A 25,572-nucleotide genomic window follows, 5' to 3' on the forward strand; every position below is an offset into this window, starting at 1 on the left:
ACTTCAAATACCACTGTATGTTGGAAGGAGCAGACTTCTAACACAGGTATCAGTTGTCCCAGGTGCTAATACCTGGGACAGTTAGATGCCCCAACCTTTCAGTTGTGATTAGACGTAAAAGTTTTAATTACAAAGCGTTGCTCTCAATATGAATCATCCACAATGGAGTAAGTTTATCAAAGTGGACAGGGTGGAATAGTGCTGAGTGTTTTTCAGAAGAAAGAGTTAAAGGAATGGGACAGAAAGCATGCAAATAGCTTGCTACCAGCTCAAGCAGAGGTGAGGGTGCCTGATCCTGTGCTTTTAGCCTCCATGTTTGGTAACACTTAATCCCAAGATCTTTCTGTTCTCTTTCAGAGTACATCACCATTCTTCTGAGAGGCGGGCAGTTCACATCACCTTGTTCAGTAAATAGTGTCATATCCTAGGATTTCACAGCTGTAAACTGAGCTCTCACATAAAAGCTCTTTTCTGAGAATCAAATCTTCCGCAAAATAGCTGTAGCAAATGGACTTAGTGGTGAGCTAATGAAATGCTGAGTCCCAGGCGCGATTGAATTTTATGAGTAAGCTCTTTTCTTGTTCTTACCAAAATCCAAGAGCAACCTTCAACTGTGCGGAAATAAAGAAAATGTCTCCTAGTTCTTGTGCTCATTGATTCTACCCTGTCTTTCAATTAAGAGACATCAAAGCTAAAGACTTTTGTACTTGTAGATTTGACTTATGTCCACAAGACAACTATATTTTAACTGAAAACACTAGCTGCATGTAAATAAAAGGCGGGGCAAACCTGTCAGTAGAGGCCTGGTAATTCTGGGTTGAATTAGTTTATTTATACTCCATTTAAATTCAGACAGATTGCCACTGCCATCTGGTTACCAGAGAACAGCTAGAACAAGCACAGTGAAGTCTGTGCTTAGATTTAATTTATGAGAATTTCATGTCTTGCTAGATCTGTTATCACATAATTTCAGAAGATGGGCAACTTCAGTCACACCAAATTTGTTGGACAACAAAACCGAAAGCTAGTGATACAAAACCTCAACCAGACAAAAGAGCAAGGTATAGTTCCAAAAAAATAGCCGCCGCTTGGTTCATTTGCTGCTTAAAACTATGGTGAGGATTCAAAAGGAGAACAACCTGGGAATACCTGTGTTTTCTGCTGGCTGGGAGAGTCTGTGTTTCTTCAATCATTCGGCATGATTCAGGCTGATTTCTGTTTACTTTAAAAGGGATCTTCCTTCTTAGGCCTTGTGTCCTGCTGGAACTTTTGTCCAGAGGACATGGCCTCTAGTCTCATAGGTGAGAGGAGAGAGATGTGGTACCTCATTAATCCTGCATTTCTTTGAGGTATGGAGGGATACATCTATATTTTTCTATAGAATGGTCTTCCAGATAAAAAACCTACCTCCGTTTTGAGAATGATCCCTTAATATCACTTATTCTATAGTGATACAGCACAAAGGAGTCTTGCACAATGTAAGAGAGAACTACATGGCCTCTAGGATTTGATCTTTCAGCTTCATATTACAGATTTACATGTGTCTGTGAATGCTCATTGGCAGGCATGCACCTTATCCTATGATCTCCCAGTAGAGCTAGTATTCTATTTAAGTTCTCCTTGAAGAGGTATTGCTAATACTCTTTTTTAGCTTGTAATGGATCTCTGAGCTCTGGAGAATAACTTTTTCATCTGCTGAGATTAGAAGCTGGAATACATAATCTCATTTTTGAATTTTCAACTAGGAGGCTGTACACCTGATTAAACCAGTTTATAATATATGCTGCAAACCATTAAGTGCAACTTTAATACTTTTGCATATATATGCTTATCATGTGTATCCCCTAGTTAAATTTGCCTTGGAAATGGCTCACCTGACATGATTCACCGCGTAGCTAGTTACAGTTTTTCCCTACTGACAAGTCTAGTTTCTGTCTGTGTAGCTCCAAGCACACCAAGGATTTGCTGCTATTTAGACCTCATCCTTGAAGGTTTAGTACACTAGAGCAATTTTCTGTGAAGCTTGTCCTCTTCCTCAAAGAAGTTTTTGTTTCTTATATTGCTGGCCAGATTTCCTCTGACTAAAAATACTGGAAAAGTATATATCAGACTTAAAATCTGAGTCCCAAATCTCAGCTGCATCTCAGGTCTGTAATATTGTTGGGTATCTGCAGCTTTCTAATTACAGGCTCTCAACCTAGTAAATAGGGAGTTTTTTGGGGAAAAAAAAAACACCAAAAAACAAAGAAAAAAACCCCGGTTGAACCTGTTGTATGATCTTGCATATTAAATGTGTGGGTTTTAATCTCTGGATGATGAAAGATTAGGTTGTCTGTTCAGAAGTGATATGGGGATAACCATGGGTTACACAACTGAGAGCGCATTTTAAATTGCTTTTCTGTTCCTTTTGATTCTTCTGACACTTCAGTGCCAGATCTTCAGTTGTTTATATTGAATTTCCTCAGTTTTGTTAGCGCTTACTTTGAGCTATATTTGAATTCTATGTTCAGTGTCAGAAGCACAATTACTTTGTAGCTTAATGGCTTAAAGTGTATTTTATAATCACAGTATCAGCATCTTGAGTCAGTGCTCCTAGGATCTAGTTGATCATTTTATTAATTATTGAGGCCAATATTATTGACCACCAATATTGTATGTTTGCCTGTTATAAAAGGATAGACTTACAGTACAAGTATCAGGTGATTGAGAATATGGCATTTTTAATCCAAAATTTGTTGTACTCAATATTGAGAAAGCTGCTTCTAGGAAAGTAGAAGGTATCTTGTCTCTGTGTCATGGAATGCCCCTCTGACAGGAGAAGCTTTCTGGGAATAGGTTGATCTTGAGGACCACCGGCACCTTTGTGTTACTGAATGGTTGTCATTGGTTTGTTGTGTGATGTGATTGCAAAGGCTAGGGTAGGTATAGTGTTTAGCAAAATTGAAAAACACAAATATTGCTTTATATGAAAAGACAAACCTTCTGACAACATCTTAGATGTCTTTGATAAATACAAAGCTACTTTTTTAAAGTAAGGGTTTGTGACTGCATAAATTGTTGCTGAGTATAAACATTACTTGCAAATGGAACTGGTTATATGCACACATTGTGATAAACTGTCTTAATTCTGTTTGCTCTCTTTGCAGGCTGCGGACTTGAGTAAACCAATAGACAAAAGGATATACAAAGGAACACAGCCTACATGCCATGACTTCAATCACTTAACAGCCACAGCAGAAAGTGTGTCTCTTCTAGTGGGCTTCTCTGCAGGCCAGGTCCAACTTATAGATCCTATTAAAAAAGAAACTAGCAAACTATTTAATGAGGAAGTAAGTAGAAATCTTAACATTGTTGCATGCAATGTATTTGTAATGTTAAAGATCCTAGATTCTCAAGTTCTGTAGATGGCTCCGTTTGCCTCTATAGCTTATCATTCAGTCACTTTGTTTTTCAGCTGTTTCACTGGCTTGGAATACCTAGACAAAAACGTTACTCATGAAGGAATCTTTTAGGGTTTAAGATTAAAAATTAGGACTTTCTAGTTTGAGTAATACTGCAAGTAGAGTTAATGACAATTAACTGATGGAAAAAAGGTCTACAAATATAAGTGTGCTCTGCAGTCAGTTGTTTTTGAGGCTTCTGGTTCCGAATGAAGAATAAAACATTTAAGCCCTTATTTAACTAATATATTACGGTCAAAACATTAAATAAGGTAAAAATACCAATTTTTATGGTCAGGATGTTACAGCAGAAACTATCAACGGTTCCTAAAGGTTTGCTTGGGGAAGACAAGGATATCAAGCTGAATGTTGCATAGAAGAAGATGAAGGCTTATGAGGTCTTGGCCATGTGATGTTCCTGAAGGAAACTCTCCATCTGCTTTTTCTGCTGCTGTGCAATAAGGAAAGACAGAAGGGAATACTAGGGGGGGACTAATGCCAAGTTACAAGACCACTAGCTGATTATCTGGTAGTATTGGCATTCTTAGAAGAGTAAGTGTCTGGATGATAATAAGGAAAGAAATCTGGTAACTGGTACAACTTTTGACAGCATTTTCTGCAGAGGATAAGCTGTGGGAATTTGGGTGGTTTGAGGAGGATGATTGGGTTTTTGGGGGTGGTTTTTGCTCCTTTTTGTGTTTTAATCCAGCTGCAGGTGAATTGTGTGTGGAGGTAATAGCAAAGTGCTTTGCAGTTTTGTTTCTTGGGTTTGTTTGGTTTTTGTTTTGGTTTTTTTCAGAAATTTCAAATCTGGATAAGAGATTTGCAGATGAAGTTAAGACTTGCTCAGCTTTCAAACTGAGCAAGCATATCTTTCCCACCTCAGAGAAATGTGTTGCCTTGCTCTGTCTTTGTGCAAAGAAGACTGAAGTATTGTTCTCAATGGGGATGTTTTATAATTAGAACTGTCTTAATTCCTCCTCAGCTTTCTAAAAGTAGCTACATCTAGATCAGAAGAGGGGCATTTTTCCTCTTACCTAGCCTTTTCCCACCTGCTCTGTGTCTCTGCTTGTATTGAGTGGGAAACAGCGCTGGAGAATCTCTTGATGTTGCACAGAGTACTCTTTGGTAGAAACCTCTGTATAAGTAGTTGAAATGTTCATTTTAGCATTGTCCTAACATACCTCCCCCTGCACTACCACCCCTCCAAAAAACCACAACCCACCCCAAACCAAAAAACCCCAAACTTTGTCACTGATGCAACTTCACTACTTGGAGTGCTAGTCTGGATGTGAAGAAGTTACTTGTGTAAGTACAGCTCCGATTTAATCTTGTATGATAATAGTGTAAGTATTATGAATGGCAATAAAATACTATAAACAGCTTGAATTTCATAGCACAGAGCAGTTCTGAACTATAGTTGCCTTGAGAAAAACTTCTGCTGAAGTACTTACATAAAGGTCCAATGCATGTTTACATGCCATAATGTTGTTTATTGTTTAGCACCTACAGTGTAAAGCTGCATTGCAGGCTGAAGAGTTCTTGTGGTAGTCCACAAATGATGGAAGCACTGAAACCACTTTCCATTAGACAGTATTGTCTTTTCTCTGTGCTATAACCAGCATTACTTCATTGTGGTGGGAATACATGCTTTGACAGTTTGGTGGAAATTAAATGATCTATTTTCTGCAAAGCTAACATGAGGATTTGCTGCCAAAACTACACAGACAGTCGACTAGAGTTAAGTTCTTGTTTCCCACACTGATCTTATCTGCAGTTACAACCAATTCTAAAACTTTTATGTATTTTTAATCAATTAACAGTACTGAAGTTTGGAAGGACATGTTTGGAAGTTCTGGGTTGTATCTAAAAGCCATTTCAGAGAAACGTCAGTGAGCATTGATGTTTGAGCCAGTTTGTTTGCTTCAAGATGAAGGTGGCTGTTGGGTTTTGAATGTATTTAGAGTTTAGATGATGTTTGAGAATTATACACGTCTTCGTTGGCAGAAGGTGGTCTAAAGGAGTGTTTGTCTTTCGACAGATTTAGCACTAGTGCTAGAGGTAGTAGAATTCGCTTCCTGTCCTGTCCTGTTTGTAATTTGGTGATTTAGGTAGCCTAAAGCTCTGTTTTGACTACCACCTGTGATAAAGCAATCAGGATCGCACTTAATCTTATGTGATATGTGAAATAACTTAACCTGTTATGACACGGAAGATTATGTTGAACTTAAAACACAGTAACCTTAATGCAGTCTAACTTGTTACTCTTCCTTTTTCTTTTTTTAATTCTATTGATGTAGAAGACAATAGGGACTTGAAAGGCTGAGGTGAGTGATACTATGCAGCTTGTGGCTGCTTACCTAAATCAATCTATATCAATGGTGGTATTCCTTCTAGCTGTGTCAGAATTAAATTAGTGATATTTTCTTATTCCCAAAACCAGCCAAGTATACCTCACAGATTCAGTTGTTTCCAGGTGATAGCTGGTTATTCTCAAGCCAGCCAACTGAATTCTGTTTCTTTCATCTTATTTTTTAATTCTTTTTTTATTTAAACTAAAGCCTTAAGCTGCATTTTTTCCTAATAAACTTTCCTATACCTGTGCTGCCTAACTTCAGTGCATATTCCTTGATTTCCTCAGTTTTTTCACTCCTTTGTGGTGTGTGCCTGTAATTTTGTCCCTTCAAGCTTGTTCAAAACATGACTACCAAGATATTCGTACTTGGCTGGTCTTCTTGACTGGTGACTGAAGTCCCTTCACTTACTATTCTTCCACCAAACTGAACATAAGCTCCTTTGAGGATGACACCAAGCTGAGTGGTGCAGTTGACACACCAGAAGGACAGGATGTCATCCAAAGAGACCTGGAGGAGCTGGAGAGGTGGGCCTGTGTGCACCTCATGAGGCTCAACAAGGCCAAGTGCAAGGTCCTGCACATGGGTCGGGGTAACCCCCCATATCAATACAGGCTGGGGAAAGAAAGGACTGAGAGCATCCTTGCTGAGAGGGACTTGGGGGTACTGGTGGATGAAAAGCGGGACATGAGCCAGCAATGCGCTGGCAGCCCAGAAGGCCAACCGTACCCTGGGCTGCATCAGGAGAAGCGTGGCCAGCAGGTTGAAGGAGGTGATTCTGCCCCTCTACTCTGCTGTGGTGAGACCTCACCTAGAGTACTGCATCCAGCTCTGGAGCCCTCAGCACAAGAAGGACATGGAAGTGTTGGAGCAGGTCCAGAGGAGGCCTACAAAAATGATCCGAGGGCTGGAGCACCTCTCCTAGGAGGACAGGCTGAGGGAGTTGGGCTTGTTCGGCCTGGAGAAGAGAAGGCTGCGGGGAGACCTGATTGCGGCCTTTCAGTACCTAAAGGGGGCCTATAGGAAAGAGGGGGAAAATCTTTTTAGTAGGGCCAGCTGTGTCAGGACAAGGGGTGATGGTTTTAAACTAAACCAGGGTAGGTTTAGACTGGATATAAGGAAGAAATTCTTTACAGTGAGGGTAGTGAAACACTGGAATGGGTTGCCTAGAGAGGTAGTGGAGGCCCCATCCCTGGAAACATCCAAGGCCAGGGTGGACGGGGCTCTGAGCAACCTGATCTAGTTAGCGGTGTCCCTGCTCCCTGCAGGGGGGTTGGACTAGATGACCTCTAGGGGTCCCTTCCAACCCAAAACATTCTATGATTCTGATTATCCCAGCCTCCCCACTGATTTGCGTGTTGCTGCATTCAGTCCATTCTTGTAATGCATCTGCCAGTCATGCTGACTTCATGTCTTGTTTTGTTGTGCTGCAGAAGTGTGTGAGCCCAGTTGAAAGCTTTTAGAACTTCAGAAAGTTGTAACTTCCTAGTTTTTGAGTTGTAGTCACTTGCTACATATGAGCTTAAAGCCTCTCTGTGTCTTGTCTCTTTGAGCTAATCTGTTTTCATTGCAGATTGCATCTTCTGTTTTGTTCGTAGCCTCCTTGAGGTAAAGATCAGGTTTGCAGGATTTCTGTACAATATTTAAGGTTGTGTAGCCCAACATGATTATGGGCTTAAAATGCCATTTCTAGTATAAAAGTTGAGCAACTGCTCTTATGAGTAGAGATTGTATGTCAGGTTGAGCTGCTCTAGCAGAGGAGAGCAAGCAATTGCGCTTTGTTACCATATTAGCGGTAGTTTCATAATGAGAAGATGATTGCCTATAGTAAGCCAGCTGGGCTGGTGTTCCCTGTCCATATTCTCTTGGTATGTACCAGGTAACTTTCTGTCTAATATTTCTGGTATCATCATTACTGAGACATGAACGAGACGTGACAAACTATTTAAAATATCACAAGAGAAGCAAAGAATATGTTATTTTAAAGCTACCGCATTTGAGGAAAAGTTTGCAGATTAAGTTACATCTCTCTGCTCTCAAGTACAAAATGGCCAATTTAATCAATGAGAAGAGAGAGAGGAGAGGCTTCCTGCTCTTACAGTAGAATTGACAGCAGCAAAAGTATTTGCAAAAGTATAATCTAAAATGACCAGGTGCTGCTTTGCAGTGATAGTTACAGTTCCAGAATGGTTAACAGGCAATGTATTATCTATTAGTTTGGTTTTTTGTTTGTGATAGCAGCATAGCGAGGTTCTAGGGGGAAATTTTTGTTGCTTTGTTTTTTTAATGCTTTTGTAACTTGTTCTGGTATTTCCTTAGGCTCTTTGTGTTTGCATTCTTGCCTTTTGTGTAGCTCAGCTCTCTTTCAACCTATAATCAATCTATACCAAATACAAATCTTGAATGTGCATATAAAGAATTATTTGTCTCCAAGTTGCAATTGAGTGATGCCATGGCTGACTTGGTAAGTTTTAGAAGTCCACCAGAACTCCACTAGCAAACTCAAGGAGTCAAATTTTATCTCTCAGTTCTTACAACATTGAAGACGTTATGATCAGGAACGTTTGTTTAATGTGTGTGTTCTTTCTTTTGCAATGATGGACTCTATTAAAATGTTTTTCTGTAAAGGAAACTTCTTAATCAGGTGGTAACAGAGTACTGACAGGTCCTTGGCTAATGAATAAAAAGTAATTTGAGTGTGAGGATTCCAAGCTGAAGAGTATGTGGTGCCTTCTGAATTCAGTGAACCACATGAACTACTAAGTTTCCAGCCACATGGTAACAGGGTCACTGTGTGTGTAGCTTTTGCTCCCTGAATCCCTAAAAGCTGGTAAAGGCTCCTAAAGCCTCTTTTTCTTTTCTTTTTTCAGAGGATGGATTTTATTGGTGATTTCAGATAAAACCAGACTCTAAATTTACTGTTGTTGGTTTGTAACTTGTTTGCTATGTAGTACAGATGAGTAACTGCGTTTTTTCCCTTTAGCTCATTCTGTGTTTTCTTGATTGTTTCCTTTTCATGCTCTTCAACCTACAGTGAAAAATAAACCTAAGAACGCTACCTTTAGATTCATAACAACAGATTGGCTTGATTGAAGTATGTTCTTTGTGGAATGTGACTGGACCGTAATAATAGCAACCTTTGGTAGCACTTTGTCTAAAAATAATTTCTTCTTTACTGCCTGATAAGATGATAAGTTTTTGCAAATACAGTAACATAGCTCCCTTCTAGAAAGTTGAGCTCACTTTGCTTAAGTATTGTTCCCCATCCCCCCAGCAAGCTGAGATATAGAGTTAATCATTAAAACTTTAATTTTCAGACTTTCTGATATGTATCTTCTTTGTTTTTCACAGAGACTAATAGACAAGTCCAGAGTAACCTGTGTAAAATGGGTACCAGGTTCGGAAAGCCTTTTCCTAGTAGCTCATTCCAGTGGCAATATGTACTTGTATAACGTGGAGCACACTTGTGGTACCACAGCCCCGCACTACCAGCTACTTAAACAAGGAGAAAGTTTTGCAGTTCACACTTGCAAGAGTAAATCCACAAGAAACCCTCTGCTTAAATGGACAGTAGGTGAGGGTGCCCTGAATGAATTTGCCTTTTCCCCAGATGGGAAGTTCTTGGCATGTGTGAGCCAGGATGGTTTTCTTCGTGTGTTTAACTTTGATTCAGTGGAATTGCATGGTACAATGAAAAGCTACTTTGGAGGACTGCTGTGTGTGTGTTGGAGTCCCGATGGGAAGTACATAGTGACAGGTGGAGAGGATGACTTGGTAACGGTTTGGTCTTTCGTGGACTGTCGAGTAATAGCGAGAGGCCACGGACATAAATCGTGGGTCAGTGTTGTTGCGTTTGATCCATATACCACTAGTGTAGAAGAGAGTGACCCGATGGAATTTAGCGGAAGTGATGAGGATTTCCAAGACCTTCATTTTGGCAGAGATCGAGCAAATAGTACGCAATCTAGGCTATCCAAAAGGAACTCTACAGACAGTCGTCCAGTAAGTGTTACGTATAGATTTGGTTCAGTAGGCCAGGACACACAGCTCTGTTTGTGGGATCTTACAGAAGATATCCTCTTCCCCCACCAACCTCTCTCAAGAGCAAGGACACATACAAATGTCATGAATGCCACAAGTCCACCTGCTGGAAGTGGTGGAACTAACCCAGGAAGTAATGGAAACAGTATCACAACACCTGGAAACTCTGTACCCCCTCCTCTTCCACGGTCAAACAGCCTTCCACACTCTGCAGTCTCAAATGCTGGCAGTAAAAGCAGTGTCATGGATGGTGCCATTGCTTCTGGCGTTAGTAAATTTGCAACCTTATCGCTACACGATCGGAAGGAAAGACACCATGAAAAAGATCACAAGAGAAATCATAGCATGGGACATATATCTAGCAAGAGCAGTGACAAACTGAACCTAGTTACTAAAACCAAAACGGACCCAGCTAAAACTTTGGGAACACCTCTCTGTCCCCGAATGGAAGATGTTCCCTTGTTAGAGCCTCTTATCTGTAAAAAGATAGCACATGAAAGACTGACTGTGTTAATTTTTCTTGAAGACTGTATAGTCACTGCTTGTCAGGAGGGATTTATTTGCACATGGGCAAGGCCTGGTAAAGTGGTAAGTTTTAATCCTTAATGCTGCATCAAAGAACTAGAACTCTGAATAGGTAGTTTTCTTGAAATATAAATGAATGTTGAATATAAAATTTCTTTATGCTTAATGTAAAAAAAAAAAAAAAATCCTCAGAGCCATACTTTTGGATACTGCATGCCATATTTCTGAATGATTTGAAGTGTCTTGGATACAATTATTAAGTATAGTTGCCTTCCAGCAGAAGAAATAAATACTGTGCATCTAAACTATTGATCAGTGTTCTTATACTTAAGCATAACCACAATATGGTGAAAGTTATTTATGTAAAAATTGAAGTAAAACCTGTCAATCACTAAAATAATTATAATCCTTCTAATGTTTTCTACAAAATACAGCACTCCCAATGAGAGTAGCTTATGAAAAGCTGCTGCTTGTAAGGCTAATGAGACATGTGAGCCTCTGAAAAAATTAAAACCAAAGTGTTTTGTTCCTCCATACTTTTCTGTGGTGGCCTGCCATTAATGTAAAACCACTTCTTGTTAAAACGTCAGCCATTTTATGCACAGATTTGTGAGCCCTTTTACTGACTGTAGTTTATGCTCTTGAAATTGTGAATCAGTATTATCGAGGAACTCTAATTTTTGATTGATGTATTTGTTAAATTAGGGAAAATCATGCAAGCTTTCTCTAAGTTTCAGTGTTACGTTACTGTCAGTTTTGTTAGGCAATTTGATCATCGACAAGCTCATGCTTTTTGATGGCACCTGTTCTATCAGTTGAACCTTCATTAAAATATATTACTAGTTTTAACTCTTGTTGTTAATGCACTTGAACACAGATAAAACTTTCTTTTTCTTTTGTCCAATGTATAGCAAGCTAAATTTTGAATGAAGCTAAATGTGGTGATTATTTTATTAAAAAAGTACTTTGTGCTACAATAGCTTTGCTTGCCAGCAACATTTCAAAGGAATACAGCTATGAAAACATTACCAGAGTTGATCTAGCAGGAAGGACTATTATTTTTGTGAAAAATTCTGAAAGGGGATGTAATTTATCACCTGAAGAAACAGAAGTAATCTGGTAATACCTGAATATTGCCAAGTTGAGCAACCTTAAATGAAAATCTGATGTTCATTAGGTTTTAACCATTTGGTTTGTAAATCTGACTTTTGAAGTGGAGGTACTGTATATATTTCTATACCACATTTTCATTGCTATAAACTTTTAAGTAAAACCCAATAATTTTTCTTAAAACTGTTTGTATAATGTAAGTTGCTTTGAGATGTTATCAAATTTGTCACAACGTAGGTATGTGTAGAGAGCTATGTCAGCTCTGCATCTTAATGCATATTTAAAGGTTGAATCTAAAACTAAAACGTGTAAAACTTTTTCTGGGGAGAAGGGAGGATGGTGTTACCTGAAAGTATTTTTGGCCTAAAAACTACAGATCCAGCATTAATTTAAAAAAAAAAAAAAAAAAACCCCCCCCCCCCCCAAACACTATTTTGAATGTTTGTCCTAAATGAAACTACTACAGCAGTTATCATTTCTGCAACTCAGTGCAATTCACGTATCTTATGAATTAACTTTACATCTACAGCAGTGCCTCAGATTTATATTATGACCTATATTTTCTTTTTGTTCTACAACTCCTTTGCGTACTACTAAACACTACACTGTTAAATTTATCTTCAGTGGCTGAGGTGGGTTTTGTTAGGCTGGGTATAACTTAAATATTTGTGTGTATTGACTTTGATTTGGAATATGACATTTCAAATATTTCAGAGATAAAGTATGCAGTACCAAAAAATCAGGATTTATGTATTGGCCAATATGGAAAACTTTAATTACAGGTAAGTAATTTTCATGCTGAAGTTATCACTTTCAAAATTAATATATTGCACACTGATGTAAATGCCATATTGTTTAGGAAGTATTTACTTAGAAATTTTCGAATGAATTTGTTTTTCTGATTTCACTTGCATTTCTAGTGAGCTCACTCTGCTGGTAAAAACTAAATTTTGGTGGCATGTTTACAGGGCTTTGATAGGAAAATATTTGTGCCAGAAGGACGTTACGAGCATCCTCTTTGTTTATAGGAAAGCACTTAATTTTATTTAATGAAAATTGTCAAAGTATAAAACACTCGTGGTAATGTCTTTCTTACTGGGTTATATACCATTCATGTCTGTTTCACCAGCTGTTTTATCCTAGGCTATCCCATTACTCTGGGGTTTAAAGCTGCTATTTCTAGTCTTCCTTTTGAAATATAGGTCCCCAAGTGATCTTAAAACTCAGTCATGTTTTTGTCTGCCAACTCTAGAGTGAAAGCCTCTGAATCTTGCTGCTTCTTCCATCATGGCCTCAAAAGGCCTTCATTAAATTCATGCCACTGCCAGCCGAAAGAAAGAATTGGATGGAAAACTGAAGCAGGCTTGCAGTGTCTAACATAATTTCCGTTGAGCCAGCGCTACCTTTCCCTCTCATTTTTAATAGCCATCAAAAGATGTGCTGGGTAATTGGACAGCATACGACAAATTCTCTTCATTTTTCTGGTTGGGCTGGTGCTGCCCTTAGTGGAAAAAAAATCCAGAAATGTCTCTTCAGCCATGATCCTTGTGATAGCTGATAAGCTGTACAGTGCTTACAGAGTGTCCTCACTGTTTATAAACTTTCCAAATTACTACTTCAGTGTATGCATAATCATACCTTGAGCTTCCTCACTGGATATACCACTCTGGCATTGCACTTCCAGAACTGTTGTACTAACTCCCAACCAGGGTGAGGTCAAGTGAATGGCAAAATTCAGTAAGAAACAAGTTGAATGAGGCTCGGGATTCATTAGTTTGAATTTTTTACTCTCACTTTTTGTTAGCCTGTTTCTGAAGGTTCAGGGTGGTGAGAAAACCAGGTTGCCTTAACAAGAGTATGATCATTCTTCTCGACATGGTGATAGTTAGCTGTCTCTTCTTCCCCCGTCCTGTCTTTCCCAGCCCCTGATGGGAAACCTAAATGGGGCTATAGAACTGTTGTATTAATCTGAAAACACAGAAAAAGAATTTTAAAGGAACTAAGGTAAACGCCCTGTGTTATCTTTATAGCCACTTCAAACTGAATTACAGGACCTGCAGAAGCAATTAAAAAAAAAAATAACCAAACAAAAAAAAACCCAACAAAAAAAAAACCCCCACCAAACCAAAAAAACAAAACCACCAACAAAAAACCCAATCCAACAAAACCCCTGAAAAACCAAAGTGGAACCTGGATATGCAAAACAAGTTTTCTCTGAACTTAGCGGGCAGAGAAACGATATGATTTCTGTGTTTGACTTTAGATTTGACTATTCACCATCCATTTTATCTAAGTAAAAGTTGCTGATCAGTTGTTTCCTTTGTAAGAAAGCTCAAGGTAAGATTGGCTAGCAGTATGAAGAGGTGAAATGGCAGTGTATAACCTAGCAAGATAAACATGCTACCATTTTGTAAAACAAATGCACATGGAATTTATTTATTTGACTTATTGTACAGGAAAACTTAGGCTTAAATTATAACATCCTTGAATTTTCTAGTTAACTACAATTGTAGTACAGTATCATGTTTTAGTATGACTTCTGTTTTAGTGAAAGTACTTAAACATTCATGTACTATATTTGAGTGAGATGAGCAGCTATACATACTAATTCTTCCTCAATGGAAAGGAGCATTTCATCATTACAATTGAAGTTCAATTGCTGGTATTTAAGTACTATCAAATAGATTTCTTTCAACGTGATACGGTATCTGTATAAACTTCAGGGATGACTATAGTAAAACTGAAACACAGCTATACGACTTCAGGTTACCATGCTGAAATTTGAAGCTTTCTGTAATGTGCATAATAGCGAAGTTGCACATAGCATACCCGCATTATCAGGGTGAATTTAAACCTAGTACACTGGTGTGATATTTATAGCAAGGTATGTGTGTTTGCGCGTGTGCGTGTGTGAGGAGGTGTGACTAGTGGCTCCGGTAAAGCCAGGAGAGATCATAACCCTGTAAAGGCTTTATGATGAGGATGTCTGGATTAGGAAATAACATGACTTTTACTAAACGCTTTTTAGAAAACCCATGTTCTGAATTATCACCTCTTAAAATTTGATTATGTACTTGGAATGACTGTATATGTCTGCCCCTTTAACAACATAAAGCTACTAAATTAATACTTAAAATGCTGGCCTGCTTCTGTTACAATAATAAAATTTATGTCAGTTAATTTACTGTCAATTTACCTGTAAAGATTAAACAATTTTTTTTTTCTGCATTTTATGAATTCTGTATACTGGAGTTTGTTAAAGATTGACATGTTAGGTGATACTGTACAAAATTGTATTGACTACCTTTAGTGAAAATCAAAAGTAAAATTCATATGTATTTCCTTTTTACACTTCCATCTAATTTCTTGACAACTTGAATAAATTTCATAGAGCCTTTCTAACATGAACTATTGTTAATTTAACTGTTGCAATAATTAAGCTTTAAGAAGTATTGTTGGTATATTTATAATTTTAAGAAGATCATGTTTGTTTCATACTGCTTATTTTTAGCTGTTCTATTGTCACTGTTACAGCTGAAGAACTTTACTAAATACTTGACATTACAAAATAACTTACTGGGGTTGTCCTCTGTATACTGATGTTAAATAAAAATGTGTGATTGAACTGTAAATGTAGATAACTTTCAATAGTCCTTTCCACATTTGAGTTTTAATTTATCTTGCAGTCCTTAGGTGGTCTTACGCTATCATACTGTGCTGAACAAATGGCCACAATGAAAGCTGTTTAACTTGCCATATTTTAAAGTAAGAAGTTGAACGCATCCTGTAACTGGCTCTGAGTAAATGTTTCACTTAATCTCAAGACTATGCACACATTTTGATGTTTAAATCTTGCTGATAAGGTCATGTCTCATGATATTTATTTTTTTTTAGGACTAGAGTAATATGAAATAGAGTACTTATCAAACCACTTATCGAACTTGTTTAAACTCAGATTCAGCAAAACACAGACACGGATGTATCTAGATTCTCTCTGCCTACCTGTCAAACAGGAGCTGGGGCAGAGCATTGTTCCTTCTAGGACTCTACAGGAGCTCTTTCCTCTGCGGACTCTGGTGCAGGGTATGTTCTTTATTCCAGCTTTAGATCTTGACATTTACCTAATGCATACTGAATTTACAGCCCTGAGGATATGGCTCACTCAGATGATTCAGGCATTTTCTGTCTGGAGAAACTGTGGCTAGTCTAGAACTAAACTCATCTGAACTAGAACTAAGTGAATCTGAAACTTTGGCTGCAGAATTTCTTGGAACCAATTTAGGCAAAGACTTAAGACGTTGCCCTTCCATCTGAATGGACTAGGGATCGTGTCACCCTTGCAGCCGTGGTTCTGTGTTAACTGATGAAGGAGCCAAACAAATTGTATTTACTAAAGTGTTTCAAAGGCACTTTTGAGAAATTTCGGTGAAAAAGTTAGTTACTTTGGGCCCACTTTAACTGAGGTAGGACTCTTGTCTCTTAGGTGAAAATACTCTGAGGAAATCATCTTATATGAACTTGAGAACTTTCTGGTACTTCGGAAGATACTGATTGACCACTATGGTGGTCTAAATATATATGTATATCACATAAGTATATTTAAGAACAGGTGCCAATGGTGGAACAAAATGAAATCAGTCCTGAAAGCTTCTGAAAACATCCAGTTACATCAAATGATGCAAGAACTGTTTGGTCAAACCAGTTTCTCAACAGCCAGTGTGAGCATGAAACAATTGTAACTTCCACAAGCTCTGTGGTCATACAAGATACTTTGGCAAAAGGTGTCTTGGAATGCGAAAGTGTCGTCTTGTTTTATTTAATAATGTTGCACAAACTTCTGAAGGAAACAACTTGTATGATCACATTATTTTCTGGTTTTTGAAGTTGGATTTTTAGGTAGGGGCTGATGAACCTTATCAAATTCATGTCGCTCATTTCTTCTCCTGCTAAGATCACACCTACTTTACAACTAACCCAAATGGGGTTTTCCTGGGTTTATCTCAATTTCATTATTTTCTAATCTGAAAATTTTAACCTTGACAGACTTTTGCAGTGTGAGGAAGCTTGAGAAACAATCATTCCTACACGCGTGAGCCCTTGCTACCTAAATGAAGCTTAAGGTCCAGTTGCTCGAGCCAAATTAGGTTTCTCCTGGCAAAACGCTTTTATGCCTTTCTCAGCACACAAGTAGTTGCATCTTAAGTTATTGAGCTTTTTTTTGGACACGTGTATGTTCCATTTACCAATCATATACTAGTCTAGAAGTAAGCTTGCCTTGTACCACTCGACAGATTTTTAGTTAGTCTGCTGGTTTCCTAGCAGCCTTGACTTTTCTTCTTGTTGACAATGAGTAAAACAGTGAAGCACCTCTGTTAGGAGGAAAACTCCTTTATGTACGCAGAAGAGAAATTGCAGGTGAAACCTTGATGCCGCTACATGCTTTTACAGGATCTGGTGTCAAATGGTTTAAGTATTTGTACTTTTCTGTGATGCTACTAGAACAAAGAAACAAAAAAAGCATATATTTAAAACTCTGTTAACGCATAGACTGTGTAAAGATAGGTGTCAGCTTTGCTGTATCCCCCTATATCCCATACAAAATATTTCTCTGTCCTATGTTATGTGAATGTTCAGCATGGGCTTCCTTGAACATTCTCAGTTAATTATTTTTATGACTCCATTAGAGGTTAGTATCTGACTTACTGAGTATATGCAGTTTAGAGACTTATGCTAATAAATGCCGATTCATTTGGATAAGAAACTGTTGGAGATTTTGTTCATGCAAATCTTAGAACTAATTCAGCTGATTTGACTACAGAATTTTAAAGAGATGTGAAAAATCTCATTTTGTTTTGGCATATTATTATTACTCAAACATTCTATTGGGCTGTGGGCTCTTTTGTCAAGCAGAGGTCTCGGTCCGTGTTACTTTTTCAGATTACTCCAGGAACATCACAGCTCTGGACGAGAATAAAGTACTCATGCAATATTCTTCAAATAATAAATGCCAGTAATTTCATATACTGGCAATAGCAGAAAGGGTTTAATAAATCAATGCCATTTTTGTATGGGCATTCATTAATTCAGCCATTTTTTTAATTGGTTTAATTGCATTAGGGAAGTGTACAATGAGACCAATTAAACTCTATATGCCCAAGAGGGTTTAGTTGGTTTGGGGTTTTTATTTGTTTGGTTTTTTACATTGGTTGTTACATTGGACCCTTTGCTTTGTGGTTTTTTTTTTTTTTTTCCTGCCTTTTGATTTCAAAACAAAGTAGGGAAGACGTGCAGAGTTCTGACGCCAGCGAGTTACTGCGCGTTGGCTGAGCCAGGTTACTGGGGGAGCCCCTCGTGGCCGGGGCGCAGGCTGAGCCTGTGCCAGGAGCGTGGTGACGCAGCACGCGGGGGTTAACTTCGGCATCCTGCTCAGGTGCCCAGGCTCGCGGTTTATTAGCTAGATTAGCGAAACGGCATATGATGGCATCTGTGGCTCCAAATGCAGACGAGGTGCATAAGGACATGGTTTAGTGGTGGGATGGCAGGGTTAGGGTAATGGTTGGACTTGATGATCTTGAAGGTCTTTTCCAATCTAAACGATTCTATGATTCTACATGAAGAAAATATCAACTTGGTAGTTATTGATAGCTTTTTTTTTTTTTCTACTTACGTTGCATCTTCCGGATTTTTTTTTTATTTTTTTTTTTAAATGCAGCAATTGTGCTGATCTTTCATAGAATTAGTTTCTGTTGTGAAGCCTTGTGTTTCATATCTTTGGAAAAAATCTGAACTTTTGGCTGGAGCATATGTGGAATTTTAAAAAAAAATACCCCCCTGCAATCTCGTGAAGTGTGAAGAGGGTTGGTCGTACCGCTGCTGCAGGTCTTTCTGAACTGACCACAGCGCTGAGCGCCGTGAGCCGTGGGTGGAAGTCACGTTACCGATCGCATCTGTTGCGGCTTTTCATTCCTACCTGTGCGAGCCTGTTTTTACCAGGTATGCAGAGTCCCGTGTGTTTTGGGAAGTCAGAGACTGCACGGATAAACACGGAGTAGCCCTGCAGCTCGTGCTGGTTTGTGTTCGGTACTCTCACATTGCTAACTGACATCAAGAGAAACGATGCTGTCCCCTGCAAAAGGAGGACGTTTCAGGCACAGAGCGTCCTGTTCAGGTGGCCGATGATGTAGCACCTACGTGGAGGACCCTCTCTGAGACTCTGATGAAGATTTGTTTTATCAGATTGCTGGCTTGGGTCTCGTAACTGCTCCATTTCCCACCCCCTGCTAGGCCCACGTGCTGACAAAATAATACTGCTAATAAAAGACTACATTTATTTTCAAAACTTTTTTGAACACTCTTTTAATTTGTTTCTGCTGCTTGCTCAGTGTGATGTTTGCTCTTAAGCTTTAAGCTGATGCACTGGGCTGCGCAGCAGATCTGCAGTTGTAGCACCTCCTTTTTGTGTTTTCTGTCACAGCTGTTAAACCCAGCAGCTTTTGTTCCATCTTTTACCACCTGGTTGACCAGGCTGGGTGGCTTAATCACAAAAGGCACTGTAGTCTAATTTCTTTATTCTTTCTTTACAGACAGGAGCCTTCTATATTTTTTATAACTTTATCTGTCGTTTTATAACCCAGGCAATGCAATTACAAATATTCTGGTCTCGCACCCTTTGTGTTACAGATAGGGCTCTTATAGGATGACTTTGTATCAAAACTAACTTTTTTTTGAGCCCTCGCTTGCTTTTTAATGCAGCTTTCTAAAGCTTCTTATGTTACACCCGGCACAACTTCTTAAATGGCCTTGCTTGAAAGGCTCTGGTATAATGGCAAATTCTGCATCATCTTTTTGTTACTCAGGACCCACCAAGAACGCTCACCACTTCGATAAGGCTTCCACACCTAGAAACTGAATTCTTGTTCTTGCTTTTGTTGTATGAACGCCTTAGACGTCTTCTGAAATTACGTACTTGGAAGAACTCGCACAATTCCTGATCTCTGTCACAGATGTGAAGTTCTGGAAGTGCCGTCGTAGCCCGGCCAAGTTTTCAGGTGGTACTTGCAAAGTTTTTGAGATGCCTGTCTGCAGCAGCAGAAGGATATTGATCTCGGGATTCTTTCCACTTTGGTGTTCCTCTGGCTTGCCTGCTCAGAGCTGCGGAATTAATTCAGAGCAAGGATGAAATATACGGAGTTCCGAGTATTCACTTACTTGGAGCCACCTGCGCTGCACTTCTGCTCTTTAAACCAGGGAGTCTTCACGGCCTGGGAGATGAAACCAGGGCTGAGCGACTCCTTGTTCCCAGTCTTGGAACTTGAATTCCAGAGTCTCTGGTAGTTCCCAGGGAACAAGGCACCGCACTGAATTTCAGCATGTGCCGCCTGCTTCTAGAGGAGTTGCAGGAAAATGAAAGACTTTTCATTTTTGTCTCCAAACAGTTGGCTGCATGACAGAGTAAATCTTATATTAGAATAGAGCTTATTTCTCTTTGTCTACAGCATGGCTATGAGCCTGTTGAAAAAGACTTCACATTATGCCATCCCTAGTAGGCTCATAGCCATGCTGTAGACAGTTGAAAAAGACTTCACATTATGCCATCCCTAGTACTTTCCGTGTGCTTATAAAGCACGTATTTGCATATGAACAGTTTGGATCAGTCATTTATTAAAGGCTGAAAATAATACCTTTGGACATCGTCTTCCAGGGTACTTGAAAGTTGCTTGGTGGGTGTAATCTGGCAAGAGAGGCCTTCCAGTTGCTGCTGGATGTAATAGACTTCTGAAGAATGCATTGGTAATGAACTATAGAGCTCCGATTCATCTTCATCACTTTCCAACAACACTCTTGGTAAAAATTTTCAGAAGTGCTTTGGTTGTTTGCTCCAAAATTCTGCCTCTTTTCGCCATTTATTCCTTAACTGATAACTAGGAAACTTTTTGTTCTCTTCTCGTGAAACGTGCAGTGCCTTTGCACATCCTGAGTGTCCGTCAAGTTTAAAGACCGACCCCCTTCAGTCTACCTCAGCAATGTTTCAGTCAGATACCCACTACATAAACAAGTAAAAATAAAGTATTCTGCTTCCTGCAAGCGTGATCTACGGAGGGCACCAAATTAAGCGCCACAAACCCCCTTCAGTCTACCTCAGCAGTGTTTCAGTCAGATACCCACTACATAAACAAATAAAGTATTCTGCTTCCTGCAAGTGTGATCTACGGAGGGCACCAAATTAAGCGCCACATAATTTATTATATATAAATATAAAATGTGTGCACATGTATATACACGCATGCGTGCACACACGCTGTCTGCTATAAATCCTACAACTGTGTCCAGATTCATAATGTGTATATTAGATGTGTTTTAAAAGGAAGGGCTATGATTTCAGTAGGAACTTGAATCCAGCCAGTCCAGCCCCCTTCCACCTCCTCTCTGTGGTCAGGGCTTGCTTCCATCAGTCATGGCCTTCCAGTTCTTGGATCCAAGCAAGAAAGAGCTCCTGTAGATTCTGAAGATGTGACCTAATTCCACATTGTGTGCCAATTGCTGCCTGAGCTTGTCTAGTTTGATGGATCTGAGTCACAGGATTTTAATTTTGAGGCAAGAACCTAAGCTGGTAGCTGTGTAGAGGAATTGCTAAAAGTGCATTTGTCGTGCCTACGTAGCGAGGGGTTGCACAGCGATACTCATCAGTGCGCTTCCAGCTCAGCTGCCGTTGCGCTCCTCTGCCTGCTGGCACTTGTTATAACTAAATAACGACCTTGCGAGAAGACTAAATCGTATTTTGATACTAAGTTTTTCCTAAATAAGTCTGATACACAGTTACTTTTGCATGAATGATTAAAAAGGGGCTACTATACATTAATCTGAAATGGAGCCTATCCATTGGGCTCTGTCTGTACGGTGTAGTTGCCTTAACCCCGAACAGTGGCCTCTGTCTAGCAAGGGGTGCCGCGGCGTTATGGCTGAAATGAAGTAACTCTCATTTCATTTGAACGGCGATGTAGTTAAACGAGCTGGCAAAGAGGTTTTCCTGAATGCAAGCTTAAATTGTACGGGGAAGTCTTCACTGAACTCCTGCTCAGTGTTTAATTCTCTTTTAAAATTACCAGAATCAGTATTTGGTTAAATCTATTTGTCTATTCAGAGCTTGTAATATTCAATAGGATGTAAGAGGCTGAGCATTTCCCTGGACCAGGTCAGGTGTCAAACTTGTGAATGTGGGAATAGGTTGGTTTGCTGCCACCCTAATGAAACGCTGATCACTTTCTTGGTGTATGGTTCTTAAAAGTTTCACAGTTCACGGCGACTCAAAATGCAAGGTAGATTAAATCAAATGCTGGGATCAGATTCATCGTGTGCCATAAAGCAGGCGTCTGCCTTCTTCCTGAAAGCCCTTTTGTGGTGTGCTGCTTGACTGATGCAATGGTGGCTTAGGTCCTTTTGTAGGAAAGAAGGTGCTGATGTCAGAAGTAAGCAAGTGGTGGTAAAAATAAACTGTACTCGTTTTAGCTTCAGGCTAAGAACTTTATAAAATTAATGCCAGGTTCTCTTGCTGGATTAATGTAAACTGCTTTGTTTGCAGGGTTTATTGTCATCCCAAACCCAGGCCAATTCTCCAAGTGGAACTGTAGTATAGCCATCACACTACTGCTAGCAAATCCCTCAACACAGGACAAGAAGTAATGACAGTGGAACCAGGAGCTGTTCTTCAGGCACAGAGCATCACAAATTACAATGTGGCAGAGCGTAAACATGGAATTATGTGAATCACATAGTAATTTGCAAAGGAATAATGTAATGAGTTCTTATTACAGATAATACTGCTAGGCTGCTCACCCAAGGAAGAGTTTTCACTTAAAAAAAAATAATAAAACAAAACAAAAACAGCTTCCTTTGGTGCTGCAGGAAAAAATAGCAACATTTTTGGTTTTCTTTATACTTTTCAAGTCCAGTGTAATTTAATCTCTCTCTATAAATATATAAATAAAAGATATATATATATATATAGTGTAAAAAAAAAAAAATAATAAAACAAAACAAAAACAGCTTCCTTTGGTGCTGCAGGAAAAAATAGCAACATTTTTGGTTTTCTTTATACTTTTCAAGTCCAGTGTAATTTAATCTCTCTCTATAAATATATAAATAAAAGATATATATATATATATAGTGTAAAATAAAGTATGTTTCTTAAATCCAAGTAAGTTCAATGGTTAAACTAGTACTTCACCATTGTTTATTTTGCACTGATTTTTTTAACCAGAGATGGCTAGAAGACAGCCTGGAATGCACTCATGGAAAATGAAAGTCGTTACTTTCTGGCTTCAAAATGTTATTCAGGAAGATGGATGCTGCAATCATAGATTTTTAAAACAAAATTGTTTTGCACTTAAATAGTTTAATGCTAATAGAGAATTACTTTAAAATTGGTGTCCAGACACCAGAGAAACTATGTTGTGGAGAAAAGATCCTTTGTATCTATTAAACATTTATTTTAATATTGTTGTTTCCAACTGCGATGGGCTCTGTATTATATGTATAAATAATGTAACTCAGTGGCGGGGAGGGGAGTAATGGATCATTACACTAGAAATTCTCATTCATTTAAGAAAGTGATATTTCTAATTCAGAAAATACATATTAAACTATATTGAATATGCATTTTTGTTTACTTTCTGTTCAAATTCGATCACTTTTGATGTAATCAATCCTTTGTTGAATTAAATGTTTGGTACAGAAATATCATCGAAACTTTGTAGAACAAATTCCTTTCAAAAGTACCTCCTCTAGGGCACCGCTTCGTACTTAATATCGTTGCATTTCAGTTAGGAAAGTGAAACGACATTGTTCCGTTCCTGTTCTCGATGGTTTCTCGCTAAATGCATCACGCAGCAGAAGCCGTGCAGACCGACACCGTTGCGGGGCAGGGGTTTTGTGATCACGTCGTCCTGTGCGTTTGGTGTGGGCGCTGTGAAGTGGAAGGCCCCGCAGGAGTAGGTGGATGCGCTTTCTGACTTGGCAATCTAAAATTAGGTCGACATGTTGGAGTGGATGCGCTTGGGAGATAACTTGTTTGTCTTACATCAGGCATCTCATTTATAACTCGGCGCTTGTAAACGGGTAAGCGTGATGGAGATAAGACACATCCATGTGTTCCCGTAGTTTAATGCTGCTTGCCTGAACACGCATTATTTTTAATCCGTCAGCCACAGAACACTGAAATTGTTTTCAACAGCTCTTGCAAAGATTAAGCCCCCCGATGAGATGCTGCTCGGTGTCAGGCCCCAGGCTGATGGAAGAGGGAAGTGTCCGTGTGTCTCTCCCTCACCCCACGTAGCAATGGCCACAGCCGGGCGCAGGCAGGACCGGGGGCTGCTGGCCTCCCAGCGCGGAGCCTGCCCCCGAAGGCAGGCGCTGTACCCGCATTTGGTTTTCTTTATACTTTTCAAGTCCAGTGTAATTTAATCTCTCTCTATAAATATATAAATAAAAGATATATATATATATATAGTGTAAAATAAAGTATGTTTCTTAAATCCAAGTAAGTTCAATGGTTAAACTAGTACTTCACCATTGTTTATTTTGCACTGATTTTTTTAACCAGAGATGGCTAGAAGACAGCCTGGAATGCACTCATGGAAAATGAAAGTCGTTACTTTCTGGCTTCAAAATGTTATTCAGGAAGATGGATGCTGCAATCATAGATTTTTAAAACAAAATTGTTTTGCACTTAAATAGTTTAATGCTAATAGAGAATTACTTTAAAATTGGTGTCCAGACACCAGAGAAACTATGTTGTGGAGAAAAGATCCTTTGTATCTATTAAACATTTATTTTAATATTGTTGTTTCCAACTGCGATGGGCTCTGTATTATATGTATAAATAATGTAACTCAGTGGCGGGGGGGGGAGTAATGGATCATTACACTAGAAATTCTCATTCATTTAAGAAAGTGATATTTCTAATTCAGAAAATACATATTAAACTATATTGAATATGCATTTTTGTTTACTTTCTGTTCAAATTCGATCACTTTTGATGTAATCAATCCTTTGTTGAATTAAATGTTTGGTACAGAAATATCATCGAAACTTTGTAGAACAAATTCCTTTCAAAAGTACCTCCTCTAGGGCACCGCTTCGTACTTAATATCGTTGCATTTCAGTTAGGAAAGTGAAACGACATTGTTCCATTCCCGTTCTCGATGGTTTCTCGCTAAATGCATCACGCAGCAGAAGCCGTGCAGACCGACACCGTTGCGGGGCAGGGGTTTTGTGATCACGTCGTCCTGTGCGTTTGGTGTGGGCGCTGTGAAGTGGAAGGCCCCGCAGGAGTAGGTGGATGCGCTTTCTGACTTGGCAATCTAAAATTAGGTCGACATGTTGGAGTGGATGCGCTTGGGAGATAACTTGTTTGTCTTACATCAGGCATCTCATTTATAACTCGGCGCTTGTAAACTGGTAAGCGTGATGGAGATAAGACACATCCATGTGTTCCCGTAGTTTAATGCTGCTTGCCTGAACACGCATTATTTTTAATCCGTCAGCCACAGAACACTGAAATTGTTTTCAACAGCTCTTGCAAAGATTAAGCCCCCCGATGAGATGCTGCTCGGTGTCAGGCCCCAGGCTGATGGAAGAGGGAAGTGTCCGTGTGTCTCTCCCTCACCCCACGTAGCAATGGCCACAGCCGGGCGCAGGCAGGACCGGGGGCTGCTGGCCTCCCAGCGCGGAGCCTGCCCCAGAAGGCAGGCGCTGTACCTGCAGGCACTAATGCCCTTCCTGCCCTCCCAGCAATAGAGTTGGGGAGAATTTTTTAAATTGCAAGTAAACTTGAGATGTTTGCGGCCATGAGAAGTTGGGTTTTTTTCAGGAAATGAATGAAAATCTAGGAAAAAACAACTGCAGGAGCTACCTGTAACCAGGCTGCCTTCTGGTAAGGCGGTGAGGGTGTAGAAATCTGCCGGATTTGTTGATAAGCTGGCATTTAGACTGTCTGCTTTGTTAAAGGTGGAGCTGGACTTACGGTTCTTACCTACTTACGTTCTTCTAAAATACAAGGAATGGGGAAAATACTGAAACTGAGCAGGGTTAGTGTTCAGAAGTTT

The 25,572-nt window shown here is 39.3% G+C and overlaps 1 protein-coding gene across 13 annotated transcripts in view; it reads left to right on the forward strand.

Annotated features, from left to right (window-relative positions):
• Positions 1-23,230, forward strand: part of WDR20 (WD repeat domain 20) — a 48,258-nt gene extending 25,028 nt beyond the window's left edge. For 2 of the 13 annotated variants that reach the window (XR_004841720.1, XR_004841722.1), the window contains 2 exons: positions 358-1,061; positions 3,147-3,233. Coding sequence is in view for 8 of the 13 variants with exons in the window: in XM_009636862.2 (XP_009635157.2) it covers positions 3,147-3,329; positions 9,146-10,423; positions 22,050-22,103 (1,515 nt within the window). In the remaining 5 variants the exon portion in view is untranslated. The other 11 variants (XR_004841719.1, XR_004841718.1, XM_035892402.1 and 8 more) reach the window with 11 other exon arrangements.
• The last annotated feature ends 2,342 nt before the right edge of the window (positions 23,231-25,572 follow it).

Source organism: Egretta garzetta, unplaced genomic scaffold (genome assembly GCF_000687185.1).
Source record: "Egretta garzetta isolate BGI_Z169 unplaced genomic scaffold, ASM68718v1 scaffold374, whole genome shotgun sequence".
In the NCBI taxonomy this organism is placed as follows: Eukaryota; Metazoa; Chordata; class Aves; order Pelecaniformes; family Ardeidae; genus Egretta; species Egretta garzetta.